Source organism: Oncorhynchus mykiss, chromosome 12 (assembly GCF_057628025.1).
Source record: "Oncorhynchus mykiss isolate SJ-2025 chromosome 12, ASM5762802v1, whole genome shotgun sequence".
Taxonomy (NCBI): Eukaryota; Metazoa; Chordata; class Actinopteri; order Salmoniformes; family Salmonidae; genus Oncorhynchus; species Oncorhynchus mykiss.
In genome coordinates, this window is record NC_143033.1 from 58,851,623 (window position 1) to 58,873,708 (window position 22,086).

A 22,086-nucleotide genomic window follows, 5' to 3' on the forward strand; every position below is an offset into this window, starting at 1 on the left:
CGGCTGACAGAGCTTTATTATTTGACCTTTACGATACCTGATAAGTTGCCTGAGAGAGAGAGAACACATTCTCATATGAAAGAATCTCACAGCGCTTGCTTTAGCAGTTCTTTCCAGTCTTTTGAAACCAGTAGGAATGATAACTTGTTTATGGATAACTGTAGCCATTTCAGCTCATTCAGTTTGCACTGTCCCAAAAACAACCCCAATTAGATTGATGAGAACTAGCTATGAAGACATAAGTGCCTGGGAATATGCCATTCTCAATTAATACATTCACATTGGCGTGCAATTATGTCTGGTTCACACACACACACACACACACACACACACACACACACACACCTCGCCCACATACATTGTGGCTGGACAAAGGATAAATTGTCGCCAGTCAAGAACGGATGTGTATGGGCAAAATCGCTGTGGCTCTCTTGTTTGTTACCTTGTTTTCATGTTGGAGGCCAAGAATGTGGGGCCCATTTTGGGAGTGACTGTTCCCTCTCTCTTCCATTCACTTTGTGTGTAAATGACTGTGACATGAATGCAGATGAGAGAACAACGGTGGGCTGCACACAGTCTACTACTCTCCAAGTTTCTGTCTCGACTCTTCTAGTTAGACAGCTTTGAGCTTGTTGAGTTTCTATACAACACCATTGTTCTAACTCAACACAAAATATTGGCTTCTCTTCACAAAAAATGGACAGCGGGACAGAAGTTGGATCCAGTGAAAGCCCTTTTCAGAGAGGGAACTAAAGGCTAAATGCACCCCGAATCTATTCCCATCACTTTTCTGTGTTGAGGGGGGTAACATGGAGTAATAGAATTGACTTCCTGAATGCCAGGACATTGATTCAGTTGAGTGGGAGAGGGATAGCCTGGTCCCAGATCAGTGTGTCCTCAATTGCCCACTATAGGAGTGAGTCGTGGTAGCTGTTACTGAGCGATGCCGCAGTGGTCATCATCAGGAGGAGATATTGATCGTCTCAAGGGGACGAGCTGAGAGCTGAGCCAGCACGATTGTTCATCATGGCCCTGTTCCTAACACTCCTCTCTCTGTTTATCCCCAGTTCATCCCCTGTCGCTCAGTCTCTCATGCTCTCTCACCCTATTCCATCCCAAAATCTTTCATGCTCTCTACCTGTCCACCTCTTCCCTTTCACTCTCCCTCCATCTCTTAATCTCTACCTTTTCCCTGTCAACATCTCTCGTTCCCTCTCTCCTATGCTCCATCTCTCATTATCTGCCTGTCCCCTAAACACACCACCCTCCGAACTCTCCATCTGTCATTCTCTTTACCTCCCTCCACCTCACATCTCTCATTCTCTCTACCTGTCCCCTATCTGGGCCATTCCATCTATATGTTTCTCTCCATCCCTCATTCTGCCTCTACCTTTCCCCCACACCACTAAAACTGAAATATAAATCCTCTCTTTCTCTCTGCCTCAGACTCCTCTCTGACAGGATGTTCAGGCCCTGATGCCAACGCTGCGCCACAGAAGCTTCTCATTCTCGACGCCCGCTCCTATACCGCTGCAGTGGCCAACCGCGCCAAGGGAGGTGGCTGCGAGTGTGAAGGTCAGTACACCAGGCCTGAAATGTAATGATTTTAAGGGCACAAATTAAATGATTCTGCTAGGGCACTAAGACCATTAACCTAAATAGCCAATTAAATTAATTGGAAAACCAAAAAATAAGTTAAATTAAATGTACATAAATAATTAGCCTACATGTCAAAGTATAGGTGATAGACTATGCATATTGGCTACAGCCTCTTATGTCCACAAATATACTGACATGAATGAGGCGCCAGAAAATGTAGCCAAACTTTGAGACTTAATTACTTACAGTGCCTTCTGAAAGTATTCAGACCCCTTGACTTTTTACACATTCTGTAAGGTTACAACTAGAGCTCAACCGAGCCGATACCGATACCGATTATTGGAGGACCAAAAAAAGCAGATACCGATTAATCGGCCGATTTTTATATATATACAGTGCCTTGCGAAAGTATTCGGCCCCCTTGAACTTTGCGACCTTTTACCACATTGCAGGCTTCAAACATAAAGATATAAAACTGTATTTTTTTGTGAAGAATCAACAACAAGTGGGACACAATCATGAAGTGGAACGACATTATTGGATATATCAAACTTTTTTAACAAATCAAAAACTGAAAAATTGGGCGTGCAAAATTATTCAGCCCCTTTAAGTTAATACTTTGTAGCGCCACCTTTTGCTGCGATTACAGCTGTAAGTCGCTTGGGGTATGTCTCTATCAGTTTTGCACATCGAGAGACTGACATTTTTTCCCATTCCTCCTTGCAAAACAGCTCGAGCTCAGTGAGGTTGGATGGAGAGCATTTGTGAACAGCAGTTTTCAGTTCTTTCCACAGATTCTCGATTGGATTCAGATCTGGACTTTGACTTGGCCATTCTAACACCTGGTTATGTTTATTTTTGAACCATTCCATTGTAGATTTTGCTTTATGTTTTGGATCATTGTCTTGTTGGAAGACAAATCTCCGTCCCAGTCTCAGGTCTTTTGCAGACTCCATCAGGTTTTCTTCCAGAATGGTCCTGTATTTGGCTCCATCCATCTTCCCATCAATTTTAACCATCTTCCCTGTCCCTGCTGAAGAAAAGCAGGCCCAAACCATGATGCTGCCACCACCATGTTTGACAGTGGGGATGGTGTGTTCAGTGTGATGAGCTGTGTTGCTTTTACGCCAAACATAACGTTTTGCATTGTTGCCAAAAAGTTCAATTTTGGTTTCATCTGACCAGAGCACCTTCTTCCACATGTTTGGTGTGTCTCCCAGGTGGCTTGTGGCAAACTTTAAACAACACTTTTTATGGATATCTTTAAGAAATGGCTTTCTTCTTGCCACTCTTCCATAAAGGCCAGATTTGTGCAATATACGACTGATTGTTGTCCTATGGACAGAGTCTCCCACCTCAGCTGTAGATCTCTGCAGTTCATCCAGAGTGATCATGGGCCTCTTGGCTGCATCTCTGATCAGTCTTCTCCTTGTATGAGCTGAAAGTTTAGAGGGATGGCCAGGTCTTGGTAGATTTGCAGTGGTCTGATACTCCTTCCATTTCAATATTATCGCTTGCACAGTGCTCCTTGGGATGTTTAAAGCTTGGGAAATATTTTTGTATCCAAATCCGGCTTTAAACTTCTTCACAACAGTATCTCGGACCTGCCTGGTGTGTTCCTTGTTCTTCATGATGCTCTCTGCGCTTTTAACGGACCTCTGAGACTATCACAGTGCAGGTGCATTTATACGGAGACTTGATTACACACAGGTGGATTGTATTTATCATCTTAGTCATTTAGGTCAACATTGGATCATTCAGAGATCCTCACTGAACTTCTGGAGAGAGTTTGCTGCACTGAAAGTAAAGGGGCTGAATAATTTTGCACGCCCAATTTTTCAGTTTTTGATTTGTTAAAAAAGTTTGAAATATCCAATAAATGTCGTTCCACTTCATGATTGTGTCCCACTTGTTGTTGATTCTTCACAAAAAAATACAGTTTTATATCTTTATGTTTGAAGCCTGAAATGTGGCAAAAGGTCCCAAAGTTCAAGGGGGCCGAATACTTTCGCAAGGCACTGTATATAGTGAAAAAAATAGTGGTCCTAAAACGGAACCTTGAGGAACACCGAAATTTACAGTTGATTTGTCAGAGGACAAACCATTCACAGAGACAAACTGATATCTTTCCGACAGATAAGATCTAAACCAGGCCAGAACTTGTCCGTGTAGACCAATTTGGGTTTCCAATCTCTCCAAAAGAATGTGGTGATCGATGGACCTTCAATGCTGTAGAAATGTTTTGGTACCCTTCCCCAGATCTGTGCCTCGACACAATCCTGTTTCGGAGCTCGACGGACAATTCCTGTTTTTTGCTCTGAAATGCACTGTCAACTGTACTTTGCTCCGTTCGTCTTTCCCTCGATCCTGACTAGTCTCCCAGTCCCTGCCACTGAAAAACATCCCCACAGCATGATGCTGCCACCAACATGCTTCACCGTAGGGACGGCGCCAGGTTTCTTCCAGACGTTGCGCTTGGCATTCAGGCCAAAGAGTTCAATCTTGGTTTCATCAGACCATATAATCTTGTTTCTCATGTTCTGAGAGTTTTTAGGTGCCTTTTGGCAAGCTCCAAGCGGGCTGTCATGTGCCTTTTACTGATGAGTGGCTTCCGCCCGGCCACTCTACCATAAAGGTGTGTTTGGTGGAGTGCTGCAGAGATGGTTGCCCTTCTGGAAGGTTCTCCCATCTCCACAGAGGAAGTCTCGAGTCAGAGTGAGCAAAGAACAAGGCCTTTCTCCCTCGATTGCTCAGTTTGGCCGGGCGGCCAGCTCCAGGAAGGGTCTTGGTGCTTCCAAACTTCTTCCATTTAAGAATGGAGGCCACTGTGTTCTTGGGGACCTTCAATGCTGCAGAAATGTTTTGGTACCCTTCCCCAGATCTGTGCCTCGACACAATACTGTTTCGGAGCTCTACGGACAATTCCTGGTTTTTGCTCTGAAATGCACTGTCAACTGTGGGACCTCATATAGACAGGTGTGTTGTGCCTTTCCAAATCATGTCCAAATTAATTGAATTTACCACAGGTGGACTCCAATGAAGTTGTAGAAACATCTCAAACATGATCAATCGAAACAGGATGCACCTGAGTTCAATTTCAAAGGTTGCTTTTGTTTCAATACTTATGTAGGGTCTGAATACTTATGTAAATAAGGTATTTAATTTAAAAAATATTTAATACATTTGCAACCATTTTTAAAAAAAAAAACTGTTTTGGCTTTGTCATTATGGGGTATTGTGTGTAGATTGATGAGGATTTTTTTTTTCTTTAATCCATTTTAGAATAATGCTGTAATGTAACAAAGAGGAAAAGGTCAAGGGGTCTGAATACTTTCCGGTACTGTATATTGGCTAAACTCCAGTCATATTTGACAAAAATAGTGTATTATAACCACCTAGAGTCCCCCCAATCTAAGTAACATAATACAAAATCTCCATCAAAATCCGTCACTTTCAGCTAGAAATATTGAATTTTTGAATCTGCCGATGTCGCACTTCCGCATCTGCAGTGAAAGGTGGCAGAACTAGAACGGCGTTTGTCAGACCATGAGACATCCTGAAAATCCATCTTCTCACAAAAACGTCTGTAGCGTCCGAACAGTTTGATCTACTATTATGACCATTCTATGGAAAAGGGAGACTCTCACGAACATGATGGTGGTCTCCGTGTTGCTCTACAACCCCCCAAAAGTGTCAGGGGACTCGTCTGAAGGTAACCGGTACTGGTAAAAATAAAAAAAATGAATGCCCAAAAAAAGAGGTTAAATATGTGTGAGAAAAATATATATTTCCTGAGCTTTCTTAGATATAGGACAAACACTTCAAAACCTTATGATTTTGGGGGGGGACTGTATTTTTTGCCATTTATTAATGTGTTATTCAATGTATTTCACTGGGCTACAGTAGTAAAGGCCAAGTTCAATATTTTATCAAATATTTTTTTTGTATTTATTTTTTATACCTTAAGGGGTCCTAAAATTCCAAATCAGATAGCTAAATGATCCATAGTATGACCATCTTAAAACAAAAGGCAGAGGCGTAACATGACATGGATCAATCATCTTTACAGCTCACTCTCCCTAAGCAGTAAAGATTGTACTTGGTGTTTTATTCTGACTGATGATATTTTTGTCTTTGTGTGTCTGCAGGGTACTAATACCCCATGTGACTGAAGTTATTGTGTGTGTGTTCCTGTGTGTTTCCTAGTATTACCCTAACTGTAGTCTGAGTGATTACGTTTTTGTTTTCAGAGTACTACCCTAACTGTGAGGTGATGTTCATGGGCATGGCCAACATCCACTCCATTAGGAACAGCTTCCAGTCCCTCCGAACAGTCTGTAGCCAGATCCCTGACCCTGGGAAGTAAGTGGATCCATCTGACCTTTCTCTCCCTCCCTCCCTCCCTCCATCCTTCTCTTTCTCTTTTCATCCCTCTATCCCCTTCTCCTGGCCTCAGTAAGGTAAGGGAGGAGGGGAGAAGGGGAATGCAGCCAGCCGCAATCCAGCCCCGTTCCCGCTGGGCAGGATAGCTGTCTGGCCTGAAGTGTGTGTGTGTGTGTGTGAGAAAAATATATATTTCAAACCTGGCTTAAAATACAATTTGAAATTATTTAAAATACTTGAACTGTGCTTTATTGAGCTTGTCTGTCACAATGGACGCAATAGAAGAGTCCAAAAAAGGGCAAACACGCCCACCTGGCATTCTAGGTTAGGCTAAAGAAAATGCTCGAAGTACTTAAAAGATTTCAAATAATATTTGTCCCAGGTCTTTTGTGTGTGACTGTCTCCTTGCATGTAGAGAGTGCATGCCCCAACTCCCAAACTGGAATCAGTGACATCACATGATGCACACGAGGGCTTTTCTAGTGGTAGATTTCCTGGTATTCTAAAAGAGGTGCTGTAGTGACCCCTTTTAAAATGACAGAGCCCATTACAGATCTAGGTCAGGGGCTTCACTTCCCGCTGCCACACCCCCCTCCCTGGTGTCCTCAGGCTTACTCTACCCATCGTTATTTATTTACCTCCCTCAGAATGCATTCTAAAACCTCTATACCTGTTCTGATTGGTCCCACCTTGGCTTGTGTATTCCCAGCTGGCTTTCTGCTCTGGAGAGCACCCGTTGGCTGCAGCACCTATCCGTCATGCTGAAGGCTGCCACTCTAGTGTGCTCTGCTGTGGAAAGGGAGGGACGTCCTGTCCTGGTGCATTGTTCAGACGGGTGGGACCGCACCCCACAGATTGTGGCTCTTGCCAAGATCTTGCTGGACCCCTTCTATAGGACACTAGAGGTAGACACACATACACACTCACACTCTGACACGTTCTGACCCCTGGCCCTTAGGATACTGTGGTCACTAAGACTAACACTGATGCAGCAAATATCAGGTTTTGTTACATTTTGATAGTGAAAGTTCATGGTATTACCAATTGTTTCGCACACCCTATTGAATTGACCAAAAACACACACACACCTTTTTTATGCCATGGTGTGAGAAACACAACTGAACCCCCCACCACCCACCCACCCACCCATCCACAGGGTTTCCAGGTACTGGTGGAGACAGAGTGGTTGGACTACGGTCATAAGTTTGGCGATCGCTGCGGTCACCAGGAGAGTGCTGAGGATGTGAATGAGCAGTGTCCTGTCTTCCTACAGTGGCTAGACTGTGTTCACCAGCTGCTCAAACAGTTCCCCTGCTTCTTCGAGTTCAACGAGGCATTCTTGGTATGTACAGTAGGCTACACTTACCACCTCTCCTTTTCGATTGAATTCTCTCACTTTCCTTTACCCATTCATTCTCTTCTCTCTCTTTTTCTCTCCTTTCTCTTTCTCTTTGCCTTCACCTTCTCTCTCTTTCTACCTGGCAATTTTACTACTCTTCTGTTGGCATAGGACATGTCTTGACGACTTATTTGATGTTTGTACATAAGAGGTATCAGACAGTAACCTTGGAACAAAGTATTATGTGTATTGTGTCTTAAAGTGTACATACAAATCAAATCAAATCTCTCGGTCCCTGCTTTGATGCACCTGTGCTGACCTCGCCTTCTGGATGATAGCGGGGTGAACAGGCAGTGACTCAGGTGGTTGTTGTCCTTGATGATCTTTATGGCCTTCCTGTGACATCGGGTAGAGTAGGTGTCCTGGAGGGCAGGTAGTTTGCCCCGGTGCGGACCTCACTACCCTCTGGAGAGCCTTACGGTTGTGGGCGGAGCAGTTGCCGTACCAGGCGGTGATACAGCCCGACAGGATGCTCTCGACCGTGCATCTGTAGAAGTTTTTGAGTGCTTTTGGTGACAAGCCGAATTTCTTCAGCCTCCTGAGGTTGAAGAGGCGCTGCTGTGTCTTCTTCACAACGCTGTCTGTGTGGGTGGACCAATTCGGTTTGTCCGTGATGTGTACGCCGAGGAACTTAAAACTTACTACCCTCTCCACTACTGTCCCGTCGATGTGGATAGGGTGGTGCTCCCTCTGCTGTTTCCTGAAGTCCACAATCATATCCTTTGTTTTGTTGATGTTGAGTGTGAGGTTATTTTCCTGACACCACACTCCGAGGGCCCTCACCTCCGCTCTGTAGGCCGTCTCGTCATCGTTGGTAATCAAGCCTACCACTGTAGTGTCGTCCGCAAACCTGATGGAGTTGGAGGCGTGCATGGCCACACAGTCGTGGGTGAACAGGGAGTACAGGAGAGGGCTCAAAACGCACCCTTGTGGGGCCCCAGTGTTGAGGATCAGCGGGGTGGAGATGTTGTTACCTACCCTCACCACCTGGGGGCGGCCCGTCAGGAAGTCCCAGTTGCACAGGGCGGGGTCGAGACCCAGGGTCTCTAGCTTGATTAGTTTGGAGGGTACTATGGCGTTAAATGCTGAGCTGTAGTCGATGAACAGCATTCTCACATAGGTATTCCTCTTGTCCAGATGGGTTAGGGCAGTGTGCAGTGTGGTTGCGATTGCGTCGTCTGTGGACCTATTTGGGCGGTAAGCAAATTGGAGTGGGTCTAGGGTGTCAGGTAGGGTGGAGGTGATATGGTCCTTGACTAGTCTCTCAAAGCACTTCATGATGAGCTCAGTTACCTTAGCTTTCTTGGGAACAGGAACAATGGTGGCCCTCTTGAATCATGTGGGAACAGCAGACTGGGATAAGGATTGATTGAATATGTCCGTAAACACACCAGCCAGCTGGTCTGCGCATGCTCTGAGGACGCGGCTGGGGATGCCGTCTGGGCCTGCAGCCTTGCGAGGGTTAACACGTTTAAATGTTTTACTCAAGCCGGCTGCAGTGAAGGAGAGTCCGCAGGTTTTGGTTGCGGGCCGTGTCAGTGGCACTGTATTGTCCTCAAAGCGGGCAAAAAAGTTTAGTCTGTCTGGGAGCAAGACATCCTGGTCCGCGACGGGGCTGGTTTTCTTTTTGTAATCCGTGATTGACTGTAGACCCTGCCACATAACTCTTGTGTCTGAGCCGTTGAATTGTGACTCTACTTTGTCTCTATACTGACGCTTAGCTTGTTTGATTGCCTTGCGGAGGGAATAGCTACACTGTTTGTATTCGGTCATGTTTCCGGTCACCCTGCCCTGGTTAAAAGCAGTGGTTCGTGCTTTCAGTTTCACGTGAATGCTGCCATCAATCCACGGTTTCTGGTTTGGGAATGTTTTAATTGTTGCTATGGGTACGACATCGTCAATGCACTTTCTAATGAACTCGCTCACCGAATCAGCGTATTCGTCAATGTTGTTGGACGCAATGCGGAACATATCCCAATCCACGTGAACGAAGCAGTCTTGAAGCGTGGAATCAGATTGGTCGGACCAGCGTTGAACAGACCTGAGCGCGGGAGCTTCTTGTTTTAGTTGCTGTCTGTAGGCTGGGAGCAACAATGGAGTCGTGGTCAGCTTTTCCGAAAGGAGGGCGGGGGAGGGCCTTATATGCGTCGCGGAAGTTAGAAAAACAATGATCCAGGGTTTTACCAGCCCAGTTGCGCAATCAATATGCTGATGCAATTTAGGGAGTCTTGTTTTCAGATTAGCCTTGTTAAAATCCCCAGCTACAATGTATGTAGCCTCAGGATATGTAGTTTCCAGTTTGCATAGAGTCAAATAAAGTTTGTTCAGGGCCATCGATGTGTCTGCTTGGGGGTGAATATATACGGCTGTGATTATAATCGAAGAGAATTCCCTTGGTAGATAATGCGGTCGACATTTGATTATGAGGAATTCTAAGTCAGGTGAAAAGAAGGACTTGAGTTCCTGTATGTTGTTATGATCACACCACGTCTCGTTAATCATAAGGCATACCCTCCCGCCCCTCTTCTTACCAGAAAGATGGTTGTTTCTGTCGGCGCGATGCGTGAAGAAACCAGCTGGCTGCACCGACTCCGATAGAGTCTCTCGAGTGAGCCATGTTTCCGTGATGCAAAGAACGTTACAATCTCTGATGTCTCTCTGGAATGCAACCCTTGCTCAGATTTCATCTACCTTGTTGTCAAGAGACTGGACATTGGCGAGTAGTATGCTAGGGAGCGGTTCGCAATGTGCCCGTCTCCGGAGCCTGACCAGAAGACAGCTTCGCTTGCTTCTTTTACGACGTCGTTGTTTTGGGTTGCCGGCTGGGATCCGATCCATTGTCCTGGGTGGAAGGCAGAACACAGGATCCACTTCGGGAAAGTCATATTCCTGGTAGTAATGATGGTGAGTTGACGTTGCTCTTATATTCAGTAGTTCCTCCCGACTGTATGTAATGAAACCTACGATTACCTGGGGTACCAATGTAAGAAATAACACGTAAAAAATATAAATACTGTTTCCTAGGAACGCGAAGCGAAGTGAGGCGGCCATCTCTGTCGGTGCCGGAAGTCTCAGTATTGTGTCTCAGTATTGTGTGCTGTGCAAGGACTAAGAAAAAGCCATTGTAAAGGCATTGTAAAACTATATATACCTTTGGTCTCTTTGTTAAGAGTGTACTGTTGTATGTATTGTAAGGAATGTGTGTAGCGGCTAAATGTGTTGTGTTCCTCTCCTCCCAGGTCAAGCTGGTTCAGCACACATACTCGTGCCTCTACGGGACGTTCCTGTGTAACAACGGGCGGGAGAGAGAGGCCCGCAACATCTACAAACGCACCTGCTCCATCTGGTCTCTGCTCCGCACCGGCAACAAGAACTTCCAGAACTTCCTTTATATTCCCTGTCATGAGATGGTAACCTACCTCTACGGTCACGTTTTTCTTCTCTCTTCTTCTTCTGTTCTATACTATCCACATTATCTCCTCCCCTCTCCTCCATTTTCACATTGAGGCAAAGGTGCCAATCTTTCCCACGTCCAATACACTTCTGATGACGCCCAGGATCATAGTGTGTCGGTAATGAGTGGAGTTTTTGATACTTTTGTTGACCTTTAAAAGAAAGGAAAGATGCTCTCATCCAAATATTCACGATTAATGCATAAAAAATAATATCGGCACCATTTATATGGATTTACTGAGACAAAACCTAATTTATGTGTTTGTCTTTTATTGACCTCTGCCCCCTGGTCCTCTCCTCCCTGTCCCCTGTGTCCAGGTGCTGCAGCCGGTGTGCCACACCCGGGCCCTGCAGCTGTGGACGGCCGTCTACTTGCCCACCTCCTCCCCCTGCACCGCTGCCGAGGACGCCATGGAGCTCTACCTGTGCCCCTGCGCACAGGGAGATGAGCTCACCTCACAATCTCTCGACAGGTGGGGCTATCCCTTACCCACTCACTCCATTCATCCATCTCCGTCTCTATTCATCAATATAGCCCATTAGCGTTTTCGTAAGACCATTTACTTAATTTTATCTCAAGCCATCGTCGACCTACTTGTATTCCTTGTATTGCTCTGAGCTCTCTCTTCTCAAGGCTTATTAAATAAGGAGGCAACAGGCTTGTGGTGAAAACTGAAGGTGGGCTTGGTTCACTATCTTACATCTTGTTGCTCAGATCCAGCCTGCTCTCTAGTGGTACAGAAGGAAGCTCACAGATGAGGGAAGCTCCGTCAACTTGAGATTGGTATTTGTTCCCCTTTGTGCAGGCTTCCTAAGTCTCGCTCCATGGACAACCTGGTGTCGGCCTGTGAGAACGGGATGGCCCTCACCCGCACCTCTAGCGACCCCAACCTCAACAAGCACTGCCAGGAGGGCCGTACTGCCCATGGCTTGGAGCCTATGGCTGCTATAGGAGGAGGGGCGGAACCCGATAGCCCCGAGGACGTCAGCCCTGACACGGGATTGGACGACAATGACTCGGAGGTGGAGCCTGTCACTCAGACTCCTCCTACCACACCCCTGGAGATGGAGCCAAGGGAAGAGGGCTTTGAGGAGGAGGAGTTGAGAGAGGAGATTTGTCTGACGACACAACCTCTGCCCTCCCTGCCCCTCCCCCCCGTCACTCTGGAGAAGGGCTTCCCCCACCCCACCCCTCTCCCCCTGCCCACACCCATTCTCCTCCATTCCCTCCCCCAGACCACCAGCCCCCATTGCCCTCCACCTCCCTTGCCACAACAGGTGGCTGACAGCCGCTACAGGACTGCTGAGGTCACTACCCACCCTGCCCGGGCAGCAGAAGCATGCCTACCTTCCCCACCTGCCTGGAAGGGCCCACTACCGGCAGCTGTTCTGAATGGGCCTATCACCAATGGCCTCCAGAACAGCCACTCAGTGTCTGCAGAGCTGCCGGCCCTCGAGCAGCTAGTTCCTCTATTCTCTATGGCCATGGAAGACTCCACAGAGACCCTCACAGACAAAGCAGAGGCCCCACCAACACTGCCCCACAGCAGGAGAGAAAGTCTGGGCCAGACCCAGGCCCCAGAGTGGGCCTTACCCCAGGCCCAGACCCAGGCCCAGGGAACGGAGAGAGAAGGGAAGAGGACAGAGGTTGTAAGTGGTAGAGAGCTGGTGCCTCTGAGAGAATGTGTAGTAGCAGTACCAAGAGTAGCAATGGCCTCCGCATCTACAGTGTCCCCTGTTGACAACAGCCAGGTAGTGGCGGTGCGACACCCGGTCTCCCAGAGCCAACTGAGTGTCAGTGAGGAGCTGTCTCTCCTGGGCTCCCACTGGGAGAGTGTCCAGGGCCTGGTCCAGTCTGGCCTCCCAGCCAATCTCTCCTCAGGTCTCTGTCGGGCCCTCCAGCCCACCGCCTACCAGAGTCGACGCCTGGCTGGCAAGCTGCTCCGTGCCCAGGGCATGGCCGTGTCCAACGGGTTGCCTAACGGGGGTTCGCAGTGCTGCCGCAGGGAGAAGGAGGAAAGGGTCCGTGGCCCGGCCCCAGCCAGCTCCAGCCCAGTCCAGTCAGGCTGGCTCTCTGCAGTCAGAAGCAGCTCAGGCTATGCTGCCATCTGCAGCCAAACCAGCACCAGCACTCCACCCACCTCTTCAACCGGCCAGTTCTTACCAGCCTCTCCCTTCTCCCCGCCCTCCCTGGCCTACCTGGATGATGATGGGCTGCCGGTGCCCATGGACGCGGTGCAGCAGCGTCTCAGGCAGATCGAGGCGGGATATAAACAGGAAGTGGAAGTGCTGAGGAGACAGGTGCGCCAGCTGCAGATGAGGCTGGAGAGACAGTACGGCATGCCGCCCTCTGAGCCTGACGTCGACTACGAGGACGACATTGTGAGTAACTCTCACATGTAGACTTTAAACAGTAACCCAGTGTTGATAAACTCCCAATGTATTATTACTGTACTGTGAAATTATGACATATGTCTCTCGCTCTCAACCTGTCTCCCTCCCTCTCATATTGACCTGTCTGTTCCCAGACGTGTTTGCGTGAGTCAGACGACAGTGACGAGGAGGAAAGTCTGTCGGATCACAGCGAGGACTGTTTCTCTGAGGGCAGCTGGGACAGAGTGGAGCAGAAGGACACAGAGGTCAGCGTCCCTCATAGTCTGCTTCAGGTTTCTCACTCTCTCTACTGCTTCTTATATATAACCCTATACTACACCTGTATACTACAGCCTCTCCTCTCCCACTCATCTTTCCACCTTTCAGATACGTACAGAGCCTTCAGAAAGTGTTCATATCCCTTGACATTTTCTTATTACAGCCTGAATTCAAAATGGATAAAAATAAATACTAATAATTCACCCATCTACACACAATACCTTATAATGTCAAAGTGAAAACATATTTTTAGACATTTTTGCTCATTTATTATAAATTAAATACTGAAATTTCTCATTTACAGTACATCAGTTTTCACACGCCTGAGTCAATACTTTGTAGAAGCACCTTTGACAGCAATTACTACTGTGAGTCTAAGCGCTTTCCACACCCGGATTGTGCAAGATTTGCCCATTATTCTTTAAAAAAAAATTCAAGCTCTGTCAAATTAGTTGTTGATCATTGCTAGACAACCATTTTCAGATCTTTCAAAACTTGCCATAGATTTTCAAGTAGAAGTCAAAACTGTAACTCGGACACTCGTGAATTTTGTGTTCCAGAACACAAAAACTAAAGTGAACTTCACCCTTTCTATTTGTTAACCTTAAATAAAAATAGCAAAACTAAAGAAAATATACAAAATGTTAGTCTCTAAACAAGTGAAATTACATTTTTCAAAATGTATATGTTTTTGTGGTGTGCCACATTCCATGTTGTATTTGTTGAGCCGACGTTTCACATTCGGTTCCACACATTACAAACTGATTTAGGATCAGCTCTTACCATCACAGCCCAAACCTTCAGGCACATCAGAAACAATAAGACCGAACCTGGAACAGAATTTCTAACAAGCGCTAACAAAAGTAATTGTTTTGTGCGGAAGCACAATGTGTCACGGAGAGTTGCTGTGAAATAACCTATATTGGTGGTTAATAAGTAGAGTTAAACGGTATGATAGACAAAGTATCCTTGTGATCAGGTAGGCTACATTTCACAATCAAATTCCCGCGGCATTGTAATCGCTCCAGGTACCAAGTGTCACGAAGAAGGCTATCTATCACCTACAAGGCAATACATTTTTTTTTTAAACATTTCAATCTCTCACCCACTAATTAGGCTAGTATTATGGAGTAACTACAATGTTGTTGATCCAGCCTCAGTTTTCTCCTATCACAGCCATTAAACTATGTAACTGGTGAAATCCCTGAACCCTTTCCTTCCTCTACGGTAACTGAGTTAGGAAGGACCCTTGTGTCTTTGTAGTGACTGGGTGTATTGATATTCCATCCAAAGTGTAATTAATAACTTCACTATGCTCAAAGGAATATTCAGTATCTGCTTTTTTTTATTTTTTGCCATCTACCAATAGGTGACCTTCTTTGCAAGGCATTGGAAAACCTGTCTGGTCTTTGTGGTTGAAACTGTATTTGAAAATTCATTGCTTGACTGAGGGACCTTACAGATAATTGTATGTGTGGGGTACAGAGATGAGATAGTCGTTCAAAAATCATGTTAACCCTGTAATGTTGATGTCCGTGCACCTGTGAAAATCCAATTAGCATAATAAAAACATTCCTGTAAAAATCCATCAGTTTAAACACTATTATTGCACAGAGAGTCCATACAACTGTATTATGTGACTTGTTAAGCACATATTTACTCCTGAACTTATTTAGGCTTGCCATAACAAAGGGGTTGAATACGTATTGACTCAAGACATTTGTGACTCACAACCTGGATTTGGTCTTATGTAGCAAAATGTCAAATTGTGTTTTTTACATTGATAAAAGTGGAGACTACAAAATGGTAAATCATACACTCCATTTTTTGAGGAACAATGGGAAAGTAATCTGCTTTGAAAGTTGTTAAACTTGTAAACTCACTTTTGAGAAAATGGCCTTTTCTTTGCTCCTCTTTGTCTACACCCATTCAGCATCGTTCACACCCTCTTCGTGAGCAATGGAACGCAAGTGACTACCATGAGGAAAAAGTGCGATCACAAAATGGCTGCTTGATGGACAGCTGATATATTCTGCTTTCATTCACTCCCACAACAACATAGAAGCCTCATTATAATTTCTATTGATGGTTGACATCTAGTGGAACCCCTAGGCAGTGCAACATCATTCATATCTCAAGGGGATTTCATTGGGGACTGGTGAATACATACAAGCTCAGATTTCTGACAACTCAGGATTTTGCCTGCCATATGAGTTCTGTTATACTCACAGATATCATTCAAACAGTTTTAGAAACTTCAGAGTGTTTTCTATCCAATACTAATAATAATATGCAAATATTAGCAACTATGACTGAGGAGCAGGCTGTTTGATATGGGCACCTTTTCATCCAAGCTACTCAATACTGCCCCTGCAGCCATAAAAAGTTAATCCATTTTAAATACAGGCTGTAACACAACAAAATGTGGAGAACGTCAAAGGGTGTGAATACTTTCTGAAGGCACTGTATGTGTCACACACTGTTCTAAAAGAAATGCGTGTATCTGCAGGTCACCAGGTGGGTGCCCGATCACATGGCCTCCCATTGTTTCAACTGCGACTGTGAGTTCTGGATGGCCAAGCGACGACATCACTGCAGGTTTGTTTAGCTTTACCATTGCCCACTAATCAAGAAGCCAAAATGTCAAGTGTAGGATAATAAACATAGCATAAACCTTCAACGCACAGCAGATTTTATACCACACCAACCGTGATTTGAGATTAAAAAAAGACTTACAGCACGACAGTACGACATCCCTTGCATACCTCCCTTACATCTTTAGTGAATCTAGTTGCAGATATCAGCTGTTTTGAAGAAAGTTGGTTGTTTTTCCTACCTTAGTTGAATGCACTCTCAGGAATAGAGCATCTGCCAAATGACTCAAATGTGAATCTAGTTGTTGACTCTGTTTGCTCTTTTCCCATCTCTAGGAACTGTGGCAATGTGTTCTGTAAAGACTGCTGCCACCTGAAGCTGCCCATCCCAGACCAGCAGCTGTATGACCCTGTCTTAGTGTGTAACGTCTGCTATGACCTGCTGCTGGAGGCTAGGAACAGAGAGATCTGCAGCCAGCAGCTCAAGAAGCCCATCGCCACAGCCTCCAGCTGAGAGACAGGAGAGAGAGCCCCTTACTGAGTGTCCCAGTCCTGGCTCAGTCTGGCCTGGCCTAGTTCAGTTTGGCCCGGTTAGGACCTGGATCAGCACCTTCTTGGATCAGCTTGAGCCATGTGCCCTGCTCCTTACTACCCTAACATGCTCTGGTCTTGGCTGTGTGGGAAGATGAGGAGGACTTGTGGTTGCTCTGTGGCAGGGAGGCGAAGCTTGAGAATGGAGAGAGGCCACTGACCACTGGGGATGAGAGACTGACTGAGGAGTGGAAGAAGATAGGGGATGACAGTGAATTAACTGAGTGAGGGAGATGGATGAGGAAGAGTTGTTATGGAGGCTATCCCACTGAGTTGAACCCCTTTTGGTCTAACACATTTCCAGCCTGGAAGGAAGGCTGCAGCATCCTGCTGTCCTGCCCTGGGGCTATTGTTCTCCACTGGTGCCTCAGATACCCCCTGATGCCCCATGCCACCCCCTGCTCCTGTAGCGCCATCTCAAACCTACCTGAATGTCCACCCCCATTCTAGAGCATCCCTCTCACTCACACACGCCCTCCCAAGTGTTGGTGACTCCAAAACTTTACCTGTTAAATGGAGGCTGATGACAAATTTAACAAGAAAAAGAAAAAATGCTGCTACAGTATTTAAGTCTAATTTTGTATTCTTATTCTTTTGTGCACTGCAAGCTGTTTGTGTATTTAAGGGAATTTGAGACCAAACTCGACCGAAAGGGAGAAATCTGCTGTTTTACTTGCTGTTGTATCTTTTTGTGGAGCTTGAATGTAAATGTTAGAAATGAAATGGACAAGTGTGTTGGAGTAACTGGAAGACTGACGGTAATATTTGATTATGCGGTAACACTTGACACCCAGCATCACAAAACGTTATGACGTGGTCATAACCATTTCATATGTCATAACAGCTGACATAATATAATATAATATGGTCATAACACTCATGACACATATTTAGACTTGTTGTGACATATATTGTGTTATTTTATGGCTGGTTATGACACCTACATAAGAGTAAAAACACACAAAACCTACCACAGTAGTTATTTTATGGCTGGTTATGACACCTACATAAGAGTAAAAACACACAAAACCTACCACAGTAGTTATTTTATGGCTGGTTATGACACCTACATAAGAGTAAAAACACACAAAACCTACCACAGTAGTTATTTTATGGCTGGTTATGACACCTACATAAGAGTAAAAACACACAAAACCTACCACAGTAGTTATTTTATGGCTGGTTATGACACCTACATAAGAGTAAAAACACACAAAACCTACCACAGTAGTTATTTTATGGCTGGTTGTGATGTTATGTATATTTTTTTAAGTTGACCATATTTAATGAACATTGTAATTTCGCACACATTGATGTCAGACATGCACCTAACCCAATGCTGATGACTGGATGAATGCAGGAGAATATTTCAGGAGCAGGACAAAGACACCCTCTTTTTGACTGATTTAAAGGGGATGTAAAATGAGCCTATCTGGCTTATATGAATATGATGGTCATAATGCTTCTTGACAGTGTCATGAAGTGTATTTTCTCAGTCCAAGTAAAGTGACACAGGGTGGCCATAATGCTTCATGACAGTGATGATGATGAAAAATAACATGACTGTAAAGAATTCATTACAACAACAAAGGTTTCAAGAAACAAACGTTCACACGAAAGGAAGCATCTTGTCAGGAAAAAAAGTATTACATTTAAAAAAAAGTTGTGACACTTATGTAGGTGTCACAACTGCAGTCATCAAATAACGAAACAGATGTCACAACAGGTGTAAATATATGGGTCATGACAATGTTATGACCATGTTATGACAAGTGTTACCGTTCATGTTAATGCACATTAGGTGGGTTGTGTACTTTTTCATTCCTGCATTGTGTTATTTAAAAATAATAATAATATGCACAGTTAATGTGGTTCTGCTTTCATCAATGCTATTCTCAAGTCCTGTCACAACTGTTTTAACATTAGAGGTACCCCACTATTTGTATCGAGAAAGGTTTATAACAGATAAATAATTGTCATTCGGACATGCACCTGATCAGAGGAGTCTTAATTAATGATAATAGAATGGCTAACCATCCAGACAAGGAAAGTTGTTTCCACGTTTCCAAATAGAGGGTTTTAGTCAATGTTGTCATAGAGTATGACTTGAAAGATCACTAGAAAGTACTTGATGGCTGTTAGCTGATGGGAGAGGGAGGGAGGGATGGAGGGAGGGAGGGATGGATGGAGGGGTTTTGAATAATGGAGTATACAGTATCAGTCAAGTTTGGACACACCTACTCATTCAATGGTTTTTCTTTATTTTTTACTATTTTCTATATTGTAGAATAAAAGTGAAGACATCAAAACGATTAAATAACACATATTTTACATATCCAAAAAAGTGTTAAACAAATCCAAATATATTTATATTTGATTCTTCAAAGTAGCCACCTTTTGCTTTGATGACAGCTTTGCACACTCTTGGCATTCTCTCAACCAGCTTCACCTGGAATTATTTTCCAACAATCTTGAATGAGTTCCCAAATATGCTGAGCACTTGTTTGCTGCTTTTCCTTCACTCTGTGGTCCAACTCATAGTAAAACCATCTCCATTGGGTTGAGGCTGGGTGATTGTGGAGGCCAGGTCATCTGACGCAGCACTCCATCACTCTCCTTCTTGGTCAAATAGCCCTTACACATCCTTGAGGTGTGGTCATTGTCCTGTTGAAAAACAAATGATAGTCCCACTAAGCGCTAACCAGATGGGATGGCTTATCGCTGCAGAATGCTGTGGTAGCCATGCTGGTTAAGTGTGCCTTGAAAAATAAATAAATCACAGACAGTGTCACCAACAAAGCACCCCGACACACCTCCTCCTCCATGCTTCATGGTGGGAACCATACATGCGGAGATCATCCGTTCACCTTCTCTGCGTCTCACAAAGACATGGCGGTTGGAACCCAAAATCTCAAATTTAGACTCATCAGACCGAAGGACAGATTTCCACCGTTCTAATATCCATTGCTCGTGATTCTAGGCCCAAGCAAGTCTCTTCTTCTTATTGGTGTCATTTAGTAGTGGTTTCTTTGCAGAAATTCGACCACGAAGGCCTGATTCAACAGTTGATGTTGTGATGTGTTTGTTACTTTAACTATTTATTTGGGCTGCAATTTCTGAGGCTGGTAACTCTAATGAACTTCTCCTCTGCAGCAGAGGTAACTCTGGGTGTTCCTTTCCTGTGGTGGTCTTCATGAGAGCCAGTTTCATCATTAGCGCTTGATGGTTTTTGCAACTGCACTTGAAGAAATTTTCTGCATTGACTGACCTTCATGTCTTAAAGTAATGATGGACTGTCATATCTCTTTGCTTATTTGAGCTGTTCTGTTAACCGAAAGGTTGCAAGTTTGAATCCTGACAAGGTACAAATCTGTCGTTCTGCCCCTGAACAGGCAGTTAACCCACTGTTCCTAGGCCGTCATTGAAAATAAGAATTTGTTCTTAACTGACTTGCCTAGCAAAATAAAGGTAAAATCAAATAAAAATATGGACTTGGTCTTTTACCAAATAGGGCTATCTTTATCTTTATCTTTATCATAGGGCTATCTATATCATGTCACAACACAACTGATTGGCTCAAACACATTAAGAAGGACAGAAATTCCACAAATTAACTTTTAACAAGGCACCTGTTAATTGAAATGCATTCCTGACTACCTCATGAAGCTGGTTGAGAGAATGCCAAGAGTGTTCAAAGCTGTCATCGAGGCAAAAGGGTGGCTACTTTGAATAATCTCAAATATAAAATATATTATGATTTGTTTAAAACTTTTTGGGTGACTACATGAGTCCATATGTGTTATTTCATATGTGTTACTTCACTACTATTCTGCAATATAGAAAATAGTCCAAATAAAGACAAACCCTGGAATGAGTAGCTGTGTCCAAACGTTTGACAGGTACTGTATTTCTACAGTGATGTTTGAGAGGGGCTTGTTGATGTACAGTAACATTGTCCTGTTGCGATTGACTGCTCAACCCTCGTCTTTTGATTGATTGTTCGATCAATCGTTCGATCATTGTCCTTGTCAGGTTCCTGTCTCAGAATGTAGTACCTGGCATTAAAAAGACTCCAGAGAAAGTACTAAAATGCTATTTCTTTATTTCCTGTGCTTACAGTAGGCTAGTTTGGCCTTGTATCTAAACTGAGTTTGTCATGTTTCCAAAATGAACTGAAACTGTTGTGGAACGTAGCTAAATCAGTTTGGACGCCTTGCCAGAGTTTGGCTGTGGTTCCAACAAATTGTTCTATTGCAAAAAGCTCTGTGTGTGTTTCGTCTAATGAGCTTTCCTTGACACAATAGTACCATACTTACTTTATTTTGGTAATTTTATTTTTTAAAGCATTTCTCAAAGAGACGACAGCAGGTTAACTAACTGGCCACTGCTTGGTTTGTTTTAATGGTACAGATAGCTGCTTTAACAACATGGAAACTATTTAAATATCAGAACAGGGACATGTCCATTAGATAAAGATAATGAGATTGATTTGTTTGTAAATGAATTAACTGAAGATTTAAAGATTTAACTTAAATATTGAGTTTGTATGGTTGTCATGGTTATCCATTGCATAATAACTTTTGGGGTCTTTTCACACAATGTTGATTAAGGCAAAACCTTAAGGAGGAGGTTGTGGAACCCAGATATGTAATATAATACATAGTTATCTGATTCTGTACTAGTGGCTAAAACCTGTCACTTAGCAAATAATTGTGAAAACAAATTAAATGCACTGTAAAAGGTCAAGGGTTAAAATAAAAAAGATTATTTATATCATGAATTTGCTTCCCATCTCCATTCTCTGTTTGATGTTTTTATGATGTTATATTATCTTCAGACTAAGCTTTTCGGTGCCCACCTGCTTCAGAAGTATGATTTGAGCATTGTATATTAGTTCACCTTTGGGCAGGCTGCGATTTTGGGTTTTGAACAAAACAGGATTTGAGTTCAGACTACCACCACCTGGCCCTCTCTACCCATCCAGGTCCCAGACAGGAGGCTGGCATGTGGAGTGGGGATCTCTTGCCATCCCTCAAAAGGTAACTATATCAAGGACAAGGACATCATCATTCAATTGACATTTATATTGGTGTAAGGATAGTTAATTAGTTAACTTCATATTGCACATTCTAGTTGACGAGGTCTTGTACTTGTTGTAGCCTCAGACGCTGGACAAGGTGCTGAAATGCCAGTAGTCTGACTGAGCAGGCAAGATGGCCTGAGAATGAATTGGATATGTCATTTTCGGGTTGATATCAGTTGAGAGATATTGGCAGTCTGCTGTTGATTATAAATGTCCCTTGGATCCTGTTTTTTTCTTTCTTTTTTTCACATGGATACTATGCTACTGACAGAGTTCCCCCGGCCATGGCACATCCTAGTGAGAAATAATTTCCTGTATTTTCCAAATTGACC

At 44.2% G+C, this 22,086-nt stretch overlaps 1 protein-coding gene across 20 annotated transcripts in view; it reads left to right on the top strand.

Annotated features, from left to right (window-relative positions):
• The window catches only part of LOC110537841 (phosphatidylinositol-3,5-bisphosphate 3-phosphatase MTMR4), a 168,589-nt gene extending 147,138 nt beyond the window's left edge, over positions 1 to 21,451 (top strand). For all 20 annotated transcript variants that reach the window (XM_090192846.1, XM_090192849.1, XM_090192856.1 and 17 more), the window contains 10 exons: positions 1,447 to 1,575; positions 5,850 to 5,961; positions 6,692 to 6,887; positions 7,139 to 7,324; positions 10,621 to 10,791; positions 11,153 to 11,307; positions 11,641 to 13,216; positions 13,363 to 13,473; positions 15,996 to 16,084; positions 16,417 to 21,451. In XM_090192846.1, the coding sequence (XP_090048972.1) occupies positions 1,447 to 1,575; positions 5,850 to 5,961; positions 6,692 to 6,887; positions 7,139 to 7,324; positions 10,621 to 10,791; positions 11,153 to 11,307; positions 11,641 to 13,216; positions 13,363 to 13,473; positions 15,996 to 16,084; positions 16,417 to 16,594 (2,903 nt within the window). In that variant the 3' untranslated portion in view covers positions 16,595 to 21,451. The remainder of the gene's footprint in view (positions 1 to 1,446; positions 1,576 to 5,849; positions 5,962 to 6,691; positions 6,888 to 7,138; positions 7,325 to 10,620; positions 10,792 to 11,152; positions 11,308 to 11,640; positions 13,217 to 13,362; positions 13,474 to 15,995; positions 16,085 to 16,416) is intronic.
• Positions 21,452 to 22,086: the final 635 nt, after the last annotated feature.